The 12,524-nt window shown below is 45.9% G+C and overlaps 2 protein-coding genes across 2 annotated transcripts in view; one reads left to right on the forward strand and one right to left on the reverse strand.

Moving 5' to 3' along the window:
- LOC141110194 (uncharacterized) overlaps positions 1 to 4,088 on the reverse strand; it is a 5,473-nt gene extending 1,385 nt beyond the window's left edge. The window contains exons 1-3 of the mRNA XM_073601398.1: positions 3,725 to 4,088; positions 3,369 to 3,647; positions 2,550 to 2,682 (exon numbers count right to left, since the gene is read on the reverse strand). Of these exons, the coding sequence (XP_073457499.1) occupies positions 2,550 to 2,682; positions 3,369 to 3,647; positions 3,725 to 4,056 (744 nt within the window). The 5' untranslated portion in view covers positions 4,057 to 4,088. The remainder of the gene's footprint in view (positions 1 to 2,549; positions 2,683 to 3,368; positions 3,648 to 3,724) is intronic.
- The window catches only part of ALDH4A1 (aldehyde dehydrogenase 4 family member A1), a 34,502-nt gene extending 22,216 nt beyond the window's left edge, over positions 1 to 12,286 (forward strand). Inside the window, 5 exon segments of the mRNA XM_073601533.1 lie at positions 4,215 to 4,338; positions 4,341 to 4,366; positions 6,273 to 6,394; positions 8,282 to 8,400; positions 9,552 to 12,286. Coding sequence (XP_073457634.1) covers positions 4,215 to 4,338; positions 4,341 to 4,366; positions 6,273 to 6,394; positions 8,282 to 8,400; positions 9,552 to 9,664 — 504 coding nt within the window. The 3' untranslated portion in view covers positions 9,665 to 12,286.
- Positions 12,287 to 12,524: the final 238 nt, after the last annotated feature.

Consider the following 12,524-nt stretch of genomic DNA (forward strand, 5'->3'; position numbering starts at 1 on the left):
GAGATTTGGATTTTCCCTCACTTCCAGCGACACGGATCACGGGACATATAGAGAGGGGGAATCTCCCAAGTGAGGACACAAAAAGCAATAAAAACCTGACAGGAGTTCTAACCCTTTCATACTTTTAATCAAAAATAAAAATGGCTTTGGATCCACCAACATTGAACGGCAAAGTGCTCTCCTCTGTTTCTGTATATTATTATTTCAGTTCCTTTGTATTCGGCAATAACGATTTTTTTTTTTTTTTTATATGCAGAACCTTTAAGCGGCTTTGGAAACAAACTGCAGAGAATCTGGACCGATACCGGACCTTCCCCCGCCTGGCTGGAGGTGAGCGGCTTTCAGTTCAGATCTCTAAACAAAAAGGAATCGCTTTTTTTTTTTTTTTTTTCCCCATTCCTTATTTTTCTTATTGTAGAACTTCCCTCCTAAATGATTCTTCTCTCCGTCTTCCATTACAATCACTACAGACGATATTAGGCAGGAGAGGAGTAGAGAAGCTGGGGACTACCCCGTGTACCTCCTCTGGCCAGTTTTCCAATACTGCTGCCTATTGAGCCCCCATATCAAAAGGAACCCGACCCGACCCGACCCGACCCGACCTGACCTGAACCATTTCTAAGGTAGCAACAGTCCTGAAGTGCAGGGACCTTGTGATTCCGACAAGTCCTCATCTGTGTCTTCAGTGAAGCCTGACTTGTTATTTGCAGTGGACGGAGGAATTCCAGGAATGGATATTTTATACATGGCTACATTGTTGCAGCTTGGACCAACTATGTGTATACCATACCTGGAAGATGCAAATCACTGTAGTAGACACTGCTACAACACCGCTACTACACCACTACCACACCTCTACTAAAGCACTGCTACTACACCACTACCACACCGCTGCTACCACACTGCTACTACACCACTACTACCACACTGCTACTACACCACTACTACAGCACTACCACACTGCTACTGCACCACTAACACACCACTACCACACTGCTACCACACCTCTACTACAGCACTACCACACCACTACTACACTGATACTACACCACTACCACACCACTACTACACTGATACTACAGCGCTACCACACCGCTACTACACCACTACCACACCACTACTACACTGCTACTACACCATTACCACACCACTACTGCACCACTGCTACACTGCTACTACACCACTACAACAGCAATAGACTGCTACTACAGCACTACCACACCACTACTACAGCCCTACCACACTGCTACTACAGCCCTACCACACTGCTACTACATAAAAAAAAAAAATCTATACCAAACCCTTATCCGAGCATGCAGGCCAGGAAGGTGGGGGGGATAAGCGAGCACCCCCCCCCCCCCCTTGAACCATATCAGGCCATATGCCCTCAACATGGGGGGGTGCTTTGGGGCTGGGGGGGGCCCAAACCACCTTGTCTTGAAAGGCCTCTTCCCCCCAAAGGACCTGGAATGGATTGGGGGGGGGGGGGGGGGGACGCCCCGCCATTTTTTTTTTTCTTGATTTTTTTTAATGGCAGAAATCCTTTTCTTTACATTACATGACCCGTTGGTTGTTAAGGTGTTAATGTGACGGCCGCCCCTCAACAACCATGTTGTTTTGCTTTAAAAGTGTTGAAGTTTTATTTTTTTTGGGGGGGGGGGGGGGGGGGAGTAGCTTGTCTTGCCTCGGGCGCAGAATAGTCTAGCACCGGCCCTGCGCAGATGTCATTTTTGGCTCCGCCCATACGTTGAACCCTTGCAATAAAAAACGTCCCTTCTTCCTCCACAGAGTGCGGTGGGAAAAACTTCCATTTTGTGCACAAGTCTGCCGACGCCGAGAGCGCGGTGAACGGCGCCATCCGATCGGCTTTCGAGTACAGCGGTCAGAAATGCTCGGCCTGCTCGCGGCTCTACGTTCCAGACTCTCTGTGGCCCCAGATCAAAGCCAGGCTGCTGGAGGAACACGCCAAGATCAAAGTGGGAAATGTGAGTGGAGATTTCCCCTCTCGTAAGGGGTCTCGTTTCCTTTTTTTATTTTCGGGGCTCAGCGGGAGTCTGATGGGATTAGAAGGCGCGTTAGGCCTCCACTAATACCTGCTGAACCATCCGACTTCACTTATCCTGTCAAGCACTAGAGAAAGAAAAAAAAATTGGAGAATCTCGGGAATGCGGTCGGAATTTATTGTAAGTAGCCGTTAACCCGACGTGTTAATTGAAAAGAAGTGTCCTTGTTCCCTGTCAGGTGGGAAGTGTAATTTTAGAAGCTGAAGGTTGTGCGAGGATTTAGCGGAGGCTTCTGATCCATGACATGCACTTAGGAGATTTGGGGGACATATTAATGAGCTGCACGATGCTGATATCCTCTGATCTGCCTTCTCTGCTTTAATTCCCAGCCTGCCGATGACTTCAGCACCTTCACCTCGGCCGTTATTGATGAAAAGGCAAGTAGTGGGATTTTCTATTTTAATCTGGATTACACATGTCAGGGGGAAAGTGACCGGCCATAGCTGCTAGAAAACCGGCACCCTTCCCCCGCTCTGCTTACCGTACCCACCATCTTTCTACAGAAGGTCGGCCAGCAAGAGAACAACGGTTATAATTATTACCAATTAACTGTCTGCTTCCTCCATGTGCTGAGATAACAGTTGTGTCTAATGAGAATATTCCACCGATAGAAGCCGTCCTAGAAGATAGGACACCGCCATGTATAAAGGACGCCATTACATCTCCTAGAATAGAGGCCAACAATGAGGCCAACGCGCAAAACGAGACGACTCCATGAGTGTGTCCTTCCCCCTTCTCTTTATTCATATTTTTCCTTCACTTTCCCCCTTCGTGTTCTCCCACCTCTCTCTTTCCTTCGCTCACCCTTCTCTTTCTCTCTTTTTCTTTCCTTACCTTTCCCTCTATCTTCTTCTCTTTCCTTCTCTCACCCCTTTCACGTTTGCTTTCTATTTTCTTCTCCCTTCCCTCCTTCTCTCTCTTTCCCTCTGTCTCCCCTTCTTGCTCTCTTTTCTTCTCTCCTTCTCCTCTCTCTTTTTCTTTCCCTCTTTCACTATTTCCTTCTCTTTCTCCTCTTCTTGCTCTCCTTCCTTCCCCCACCCCTTTCACTCTTTTCTTTTCCCTCCTTCTCTGTTTCTCGTTGTCTCACCTGCTTTCCTTTCACTTTCTGTTTCCACCTTCTCTTTTTCTTTCTCTCTCTCTTTCCTTCTCTCATCTCTCTCTCTCCCACCTTTTCTCTTTTTCCCTCCTTCTCTCTCGCTCTATCCTTCTCCCCCCCTCTTCTCTCTGTATCCCAACTTCTCTCTCTTTTCCTTTCTTTCCCTCCTCTCTCTCACTCTCCTTTCTTCTCTCATTCCCTCCTCTCACTCTCGCTTTCCTTCTGTCTCTCCCAACTTCTCTTTCTTCTCTCTATTTTTTCTCTCACTCTCCCCCTTCTCTATAGCTCTTCCCTTCCCTATCCTTTTTTTTTCCCCCTTCTCTCTTCTCCCTTCTCTCGTTTTCCTTTTCTCACTACACTCTCTCTCCCCATCTTCTCTCTTGTCTCTCCCACGTTCTCTCTTTCCCTTCTTTTTCCTCTCGCTCTCTCCCCCTTCTCTTTCTCTCTTCCCTACCCTTTTCTTTTTCTGTTTTCTTCTCTCCTTCTCTCTCTCTCCTTTCCCTATTTCACTATTTCCTTCTCTTCATCCTCTTCTTGCTCTCCTTCCTTCTCTCACCCCTTTTACTCTCTCTTTTCTTTTTCCTTTCTTTCCTTCTCTATGTTTTTCATTGTCTCACCTTCTGTCACCCCTTTCACTCTCTCTCTTTCACTTTTCGTCTCCCTTTTCCACCTTCTTTCCCTTCTCTCATCCTCCCCTCTCTCTTTTTTCATCTCTCTTTTTTCATCCCTCTCTTTCTCTCTCTCTCCCCTCTCTCTTTTCATCTCCCTCTCTCTTTTCATCTCGCACTCTCTTTCCTTCTCTTTCCCTACTTTTTCTTTTTTCCTCTCACTCTCTCTCCCTTCTCTTTTTCTCTTCCCTTCCCTATTCTTTTCCTCTTCTCCCTTATCTCTCTCCATCTCACAAGCTGCTTTATGACTGCGCCCCCCCCCCCCCCCCCCCCATAAAAGCTATAACACCACAGACAGGTGTGAAGTGTCCTCCCAGCTCGCCCTTTGTTCATTCTTTTTATGAAATATAAAAGTTTTCGCTCGGTGAATTGTTCCTCTCTCATTAGTCATTCAGGCGGATACAAGGCTGGATCAAACACGCCAAAGAGTCGCCCAACCTCACCATTCTTTGCGGGGGGAACTGCGATGACAGAGTTGGATACTTTGTAGAGCCCACAATCATCGAAACCAAAGACCCAAGGAGAAGATCATGGCGGAGGTAACGGGACACACAGCAGAACGTTCTCCCTGAAAGATACGTTGTGTGATGGGGAAGCCGGGACTTCTAGCTTTAGGTCACTCATTGCAAACAGATCCCGGCTTTTATCTTCTGACCAAAAATGACAACCACAACCCAATAAGGATACACACAGGCAATGTTCAGATATTGTAAAACAAAGTTCAGACTTCTAGGGTACTTGTGCTTTGTAAAGTGAATCAGCAGGGAGTGTACAACGTTTACATACAGTGAAAGCTACAAGTATTGAACACGTCATTGTTTTTCTAGGTAAATATATTTGGTAAAGGTGATATTGACATGAAATGTTCCCCAAATGTCGGTAACAACCCATCCAATCCATACATACAAAGACACCAAAACAAATCCGTTCAGAAATGAGTTCTGTGTGATAAAAATGGAATAACAGAGGAAGTAAAAAAGTATTGATCACGTTAACTGAAATGTATTTAATACTTGGTACAAAATCCTTTGTTGGTAATGACGGCTTCAAGACGTCAGCTCCTGTATGGAGAAACGAGTCTCATGTGTTGTTGCTCAGGTGTGATTTTTTGGACCATTCTTCCACAAAGTCTTCAAATCTTGAAGGTTCAGTGGGCCTCTTCTATGAACTCTGATCTTTTAGTTCTTTCCATAGATTTTCTATTGGATACAAGTCAGGTTATTGGCTGGGCCATTCTAGCAGCTTTATTTTCTTTCTCCTTGGCTTTGTGTTTGGGATGATTGTCCTCCTGAGATGTCCTCCCGAGAGGTCCTCCTGAGATGTCCGCCCTCATTTTATCTTCATCATCCTGGTAGATGGCAGCAGATTTTTATCACCATTCATCCTTCCTTCAATGATATGAAGTTGCCAGTACTGTATGCTGAAAAACAGCCCCGCCCACTCCATGATTTTCCTGCCTCCAAACCTCACCTTTGGCATGGGGGTGTTTTTGGGGTGATGTGCCATGTGACCTCCATACATAGTGTATATTATGGCATTCAAAGAGTTCAATTTTGGTCTCCTCTGACCAGACTATATTCTCCCCGTATTTCACAGGCTTGTCTAAGTGCTGCGCACCAAACTTTAGCCGAGCTTCCCCATGCTTCTTCTTCAGCAATGGAGTGTTGGGTGGTGAGCGGTCATACAGGCCATGGCGGATGAGGGCATTACTTATTGTGTACCTGATAATTCCAGGTCTTTCTGAAGCTCTCCACAAGTGGTCCTTGGCTCTTGGACCACTTTTCTGATAATACTTTTCACTCCTCTGCCAGAAATCTTGCGAGGAGCACCTGGTGGTGGCCGGTTTATGGGGAAATTATGTTCTTTCCACTTCCGGGATTATGGCCCCAACAGTGCTCACTGGAACACTCAGAAGTTTAGAAATACTTCTGTAACCAATGCCATCCGTATGTTTTGCAACAATAAGTTTGCTAAGGTCTTGAGAGAGCTCATTGCTTTTACCCATCATGAGATGTTTCTTGTGTGACACCTTGGTGATGAGACACCTTTTTTATAGGCCATCAGGTGAGACTGAACCAGCTGATATTAATTCACACTGACAAGGGGCAGGATTGCTTTCTAATTACTGATAGATTTCAGCTGGTGTCTTGCTTTCCATGCCTTTTTTTGCACCTCCCTTTTCATCCCGCGTTCAATACTTTTTCCCTGTGTCCTTCCATTTTATTACACAGAACTTCAGTGTTTTGGTGTCTTTGTATATATGAGTCGTTACCGACATGTGGTGAACTTATTTTTTAGCCTCCATATATGATAAGCAGTTCCCCTTTCTTCCTTTGGAGTTGTGCACACATCGGTAAATCTTATGACACAGTAAACTTTATTGATAAGCTCTTCCACATAACCATTGCACCAATGTGACATGTACGTATCGGTCTTGTGATCCAGGAAATCTTCGGACCGGTGTTGGCCGTTTACGTGTATCCAGAAAACGAGTACAAGGAGGTCCTGAAACTTATAGATTCCACTTCCCCGTACGGCCTCACGGGGGCAGTGTTTGCCCAGGATAAGTAAGTACCTCTATGTGACATTACAGCACAGACACCTCCTGTCCCCCTACAATCACCATTAGTAAATGTTCAATGCTGCCGGGTTAAAAGGCAGCGTTCAGCAAAATACACGAATGAAGCCGGTGTAGAGGAAACGTTCACCTGCCAGAATATAGAGCAATGGAAATACTTTTATGGTTTTCTCCACCTACCCTGCACTATACGCTTGTATGATACATGTCAGGTCCTGCAGAGCATGCGCCTCGGTTCTGTCTTCGGTCTGAAGGCCTTAGATTTATTTATTTTTCTTGTTCAAATATTTTATTGACAGGGTATAAAGACGTACATGGGGTATGAATTTATTTTATTTTTATGAAGTGCTGCACTAATGCAGAGATGTGCGCAGGGGCGGACTGACAACTCATGGGGGCCCCCCGGGCAATAAGAGAAGATTATGGGGCCCCTGGGCAATAGAAGATTATGGGGCCCCCAGGCAATAGATTATGGGGACATACAGTATACACACACAGAATACACATACACACACATTTTTACATACTGTCCCTGGTTTTATTGAGGCTGGCAACCCTGATTGGGCCCCCTAGTGGCATGGGGCCCTCGGGCAGTGCCCGAGTGGTCAGTCCGTCCCTGGATGTGCATGAATCCCAGACTGTACTCATCATGGGAACGCTTCACCACTTTCACAGCGGTTCCCTCTCCATTGCACTTACTAGAAATTACAGAGGCCTTACCATCCATCTCCCTGACGATTGCTGTAAATGAGTTTATAGAGCAGAAACCGACCGAATATACAACATGATTACAGTCATAAAGGGCTGATAAGAGGGCAGGAAAGATAAAGCTGGCTGTGAACACGTCTCGCTCGCCACCCATTTCTAGACGTGATTTACTAATTAATCAATCATTGCCCAAGTCGCGCTGCAATACAATGGAGGCGTTATACACTATACAATCAACCCTGATATGTAAAAACTAACAGAGCCGAGAATGGAGAAATTTAGCGTAGAATGACAGATCTCCTCAATTTTTCAAAGTTGCAACAAATTAGCGGATTTGATTTGATAATCAGAGGTCATCGAAGGGCTCATTCAGACAAGCGCTGCATGCAGTCAGTCCATAGGAGTGGATGCAGCGGCTGCACGGACACAATCCCATAGAGGTACAAATGTGGAAGAAAAAGCCCAGTTCTGCTATATTCCCTTACACATAGTTACATAGTAGGTGAGGTTGAAAAAAAGACACAAGTCCATCCTGTGTTATATTCTTTCATATTGCTATCATGTTTCGTATTGTTATGTTTCATATTGCTATTTTTTGTATTGTTATGTTTCATGTTGTTCATTTCGTATAGCTATGTTTTGTATTGTTCTGTTATGTATCGTTATGTTTCATATTGCTATGTTTTGTATTGTTATAATGTTTCATATTGCTATTTTTTGTATTGTTATGTTTCATGTTGTTCATTTTGTATTGCTATGTTTTCATATTGTTATAATGTTTCATATTGCTTTGTTTTGTATTGTTATAATGTTTCGTATTGCTATTTTTTGTATTGTTATGTTTCATGTTGTTACGTTTCATATTGTTATGTTTCATATTGTTATGTTTTGTATTGTTCTGTTATTATTATACAGGATTTATATAGTGCCAACAGTTTATGTAGCGCTTTACAACTTGAGGGTAGACAGTACCAATACAATACACTTTAATACAGTAGGAATCAGAGGGCCCTGCTCCTTAGAGCTTACAATCTAAGAGGTTATGTATTGCTATGTTTTGTATTGTTGTAATGTTTCATATTGCTATGATGTTTCGTATCGATATGTTTTGTATTGCTATGTTTCTCATAATTTTGTTACGTTCATTTATCTTTCTACGTGTCTATAGGAATGTTCTACAAGAAGCTACAGAGGTTCTGAGGAACGCCGCAGGGAACTTCTACATCAATGATAAATCCACGGGGGCCGTTGTGGCCCAGCAGCCCTTCGGAGGGTCCCGAGCATCAGGTGAGCCAACTAACCGAAAAGTACCGCTGCCTGTTAAAGGGCAACGCCATGAAATAAGTACATTGTCAATAAGTTTAGAAATGGTTTTCGGGAAGCATTGCAGATGTTCGAGTTAGATCGAGCCTGCTTCAGTATGCATCTAGGTCTAGGGGCTGTATCTTCCTGTCACATGATTCTGAGGACTCTAACCACTTGTATATAAAATGTACTAAATTGGTGGACATCGTGACAGACAAGGGGTTAAATTAAGCTCACGGCTGCTCCTGCAAACTGAGTTTTTGAATCACCTTTAAGTGAAGGGCTTTCTGAAAAAAGGGATCCAGGCAACTCTAAAACCACCCAAACAACCCCTTTGAAATTCTGCTTGCCCCAGAGGCATCACCAGCGGTGGTCCTCAGGTTCCTTTGTTCCTCCAGGGGAGCCCAGGACCCCAGGAAATGGCTTCCACAGTGAAAGTAGAACATGTGGAACATCCGTTTCCCTCCCCCTGTGACACGTATTATTTCACTTCCGGGGTCACAGGTGTCATTCTTCAGCTAGTTTATCCAAGGATGTAACTATTCAAGCACAATCTCTGCTGCAATAGCTGTTGAGGACCTGTCACCTGCCCATGCTATCACATAGGGGGTTCGTTAGCCCCCCCCCCCCCCCCATGATATCAATAAAATAGCAAAGAAAAAAAAATATTGAAAATAAATAAAAATAATATATATATTTTTTTTAATTACCCCCATCATCCCCGTACACACCCCATATAAAAAGCATAATGTAATGTATGTAAGCATCAATTGCGCCAGACGAGTGACATTGCGAACATCGAAATGAGAGTAATAATTCATGTTTAACTCCAAAACTGATGACCTGTAAAAGCTTTTAAAGCGTCGCCTATGGAGAATTTTAGGTCTCTGCTTTCAGAAGATATAAACTTTTTGGGGTGTTACAGCAAATTCTATCAAACAATCCAGGTTTTAACATGTGCAAAGAATTTTTTGAAAAATGTCCCCAGTAGACAAGCGAAGAAATATGAAAGATAGAAGGTGGTGCATTAAAATAGGAAACGGTTACCATTGTCTCTTTAGTGATAAATATAACAACGCCATCCCAACTACCGACAGTGCATGTGATGAGTCTGCTGTTCTGTGTTGTCACAGGTACAAACGACAAACCCGGAGGTCCCCATTACATCCTCCGCTGGACCTCCCCTCAGGTCGTTAAGGAAACGCACGTCCCCCTGAGGGAATGGAAGTACCCGTATATGCAATGAGATGGCGGGGAGCAATCTCCGTGTATGTGATGAGAAGGGCCGCGCTCTCCTCCTTGTTTTTATTTTACCTATTGTATGGGAAGAACAATTCGCTTTCCAGACTACTAATTCATTCAACCGCACAACAGCGTTCTACAGCCAAGATTTTAATTTAAGTATATATTTTAGATACAATAATCTGTTTTTAAAAAATGAGAACCATTTTGTACGATTATGGACACCCAGATGGCCGAGAAAAACGACACAGAAGATTCCAGAGATCGTGACAATTAAAAAGGTGTGGACGCAACGCGCTGGGAGGTCATCGTCATCTGGCAATGATGGGGGGGCCCAATGGTAACGTGAGGGGAGGGGGGGGTCGCTGTGGATGGGAAAATGTTAATGCTGCAGGTGGTATTTTATTTAAAGGAGACCTGTGTGGACATTCTCTAAGGCTAGGTCCCCCCCCCCCCCCACCTTTATCCTATTGTATGTTTTGGGTCACTCTCTTCCCTAATTAATTTATTTCTGCAGGGCTTTCCTTACTACTTCCTTTTGTGCTTTACATAGGGTATCCCATCTTCTCCATCCACGTTTCCCACATTTTTTCAAACTCCTTAAAATTTCTTCTCTTTGTGTAAACTATTTTCTCCCTCCATATTGTTTCTGTGACTATACTAACCCAATCTCTTGCCGAGGGGGGCTTCTCTGCTTGCCATCTCTGCACTATTCATTTTCTTGCACCTCACCACTACTTTAGTTACACCAACTACTCCATCTATTATCTCCCCCAGACCCAAAATACAAAGTCTAGGATCCATTTACAGCCTAGTATTTAATATTGTATTTATAGTTTTGAGGATCTCCGACCAATACCGGAACAGTTTTCGGGCACCTCCATATCATATGTAATAAGGCGCAATTAAAAAAAAAAAAAAAAAAGGGACAGGGAATTTTTCCCTGTATTTCTGCGGTGGGGGCCGGTCCACTGAAATGAACGGGACACCCTACATGCAGAACGCAGCCGCCCATGCGTGAGCCGAGCCATAAAGACCCGCCTCCGGCATTAAACCACTCCCCTTTTTCTTTTTACATTGAAAACTTTAACTGTATCATTTATCTTATCTATAGCGATGAGCTGAACCTGTTACAATGTAATAAACTGCCTCTGGGAGATGCCATTGTAAAGAATTAATTGCAACGTCCAGGCGCAGAGCAGACAGCTTTCTGTTATTTAGAGATGGGATTTAAATCGGTCACTGCTGATAAAAAAAAAAATGGCAGCAGCGCAGCAGGGTTACCTTAAAGTGGTTGTAAACCCTCCATAGCCCCAGTGAGGTGACTGGCCTGGGGTGATACACAGAGGTGAAACAATTTGTACCTGAGCTGAGTGTAATCTGAGACCTGAATGGAGGGAATGGACACACCCCCTTTCTGCACAGTCTCAGAGAAACATGCATGGCTGGAGCGGCCAATCATCTTCTGTGTGCTGGTGCAAGGATTTTTGACACCCTAGGCTAAACCTCATTTTGCTGCTCCACCCCCTTTTCCCTGCCCATGTAAACTCCACCTTTTTAATGAAGCGCCCATCAAATGCAGCCTCACCAGCCCCCATCAAGGCAGCCTCGCCAGCCCCCATCAAATGCAGCCTCGCCAGCCCCCATCAAACGCAGCCTCGCCAGCGCCCATCAAACGCAGCCTCGCCAGCGCCCATCAAACGCAGCCTCGCCAGCGCCCATCAAACGCAGCCTCGCCAGCGCCCATCAAACGCAGCCTCGCCAGCCCCCATCAAACGCAGCCTCGCCAGCCCCCATCAAACGCAGCCTCGCCAGCCCCCATCAAACGCAGCCTCGCCAGCGCCCATCAAATGCAGCCTCGCCAGCCCCCATCAAACGCAGCCTCGCCAGCCCCCATCAAACGCAGCCTCGCCAGCCCCCATCAAACGCAGCCTCGCCAGCCCCCATCAAACGCAGCCTCGCCAGCGCCCATCAAACGCAGCCTCGCCAGCGCCCATCAAACGCAGCCTCGCCAGCGCCCATCAAACGCAGCCTCGCCAGCGCCCATCAAACGCAGCCTCGCCAGCCCCCATCAAACGCAGCCTCGCCAGCCCCCATCAAACGCAGCCTCGCCAGCCCCCATCAAACGCAGCCTCGCCAGCGCCCATCAAACGCAGCCTCGCCAGCCCCCATCAAACGCAGCCTCGCCAGCACCCATCAAACGCAGCCTCGCCAGCCCCCATCAAACGCAGCCTCGCCAGCGCCCATCAAACGCAGCCTCGCCAGCGCCCATCAAACGCAGCCTCGCCAGCGCCCATCAAATGCAGCCTCGCCAGCACCCATCAATGAATGTTTGCTTGCTTCCATTCATTCGGGAGTCGGGACACAGACACAGTCCTCCGCCCCCCGCTGCGCCTCTGACACTATGTGCGAATGGAGCGGTGGTTGCCTGCTGAAGCTGAGACTTAGTTGCTTGCTGCAGAGAGAAGAGAGTAGGAACCCCAGTGGCTGGGCACCCTAGGCGGCTGCCTAGTTTGCCTAGTGGTAGTACCGGCCCTGATTGAGGCAAGTACACACTATAGAGGGATATGCTTTGTTCAATTTTAATTTCAGAAGTTTACAACAACTTTAAAGTGCAAGTATCAACCCCCCCCAGACCCAGCCCCCTCTGGCAGTCCATACACTCCAGAGCTCTCAAAGGATGGGGACAGGTGGCTACAAGATTGGGGGGGGGGGGGGACTCGTAGGTGTGCACAGGGGGTGTGGCGCAGATTTTCCCGGCTGATTTTTCACTAAAGCCCCCCCCAACAGGGCTCCAAAAAAAAATTTGTAAAGAATAATAAAAAAAACAAAAAAAAAAAGACTGACACCATCCACTGCCCTAC

The sequence above is a fragment of the Aquarana catesbeiana genome, linkage group LG10 (assembly GCF_042186555.1).
Source record: "Aquarana catesbeiana isolate 2022-GZ linkage group LG10, ASM4218655v1, whole genome shotgun sequence".
Taxonomy (NCBI): domain Eukaryota; kingdom Metazoa; phylum Chordata; class Amphibia; order Anura; family Ranidae; genus Aquarana; species Aquarana catesbeiana.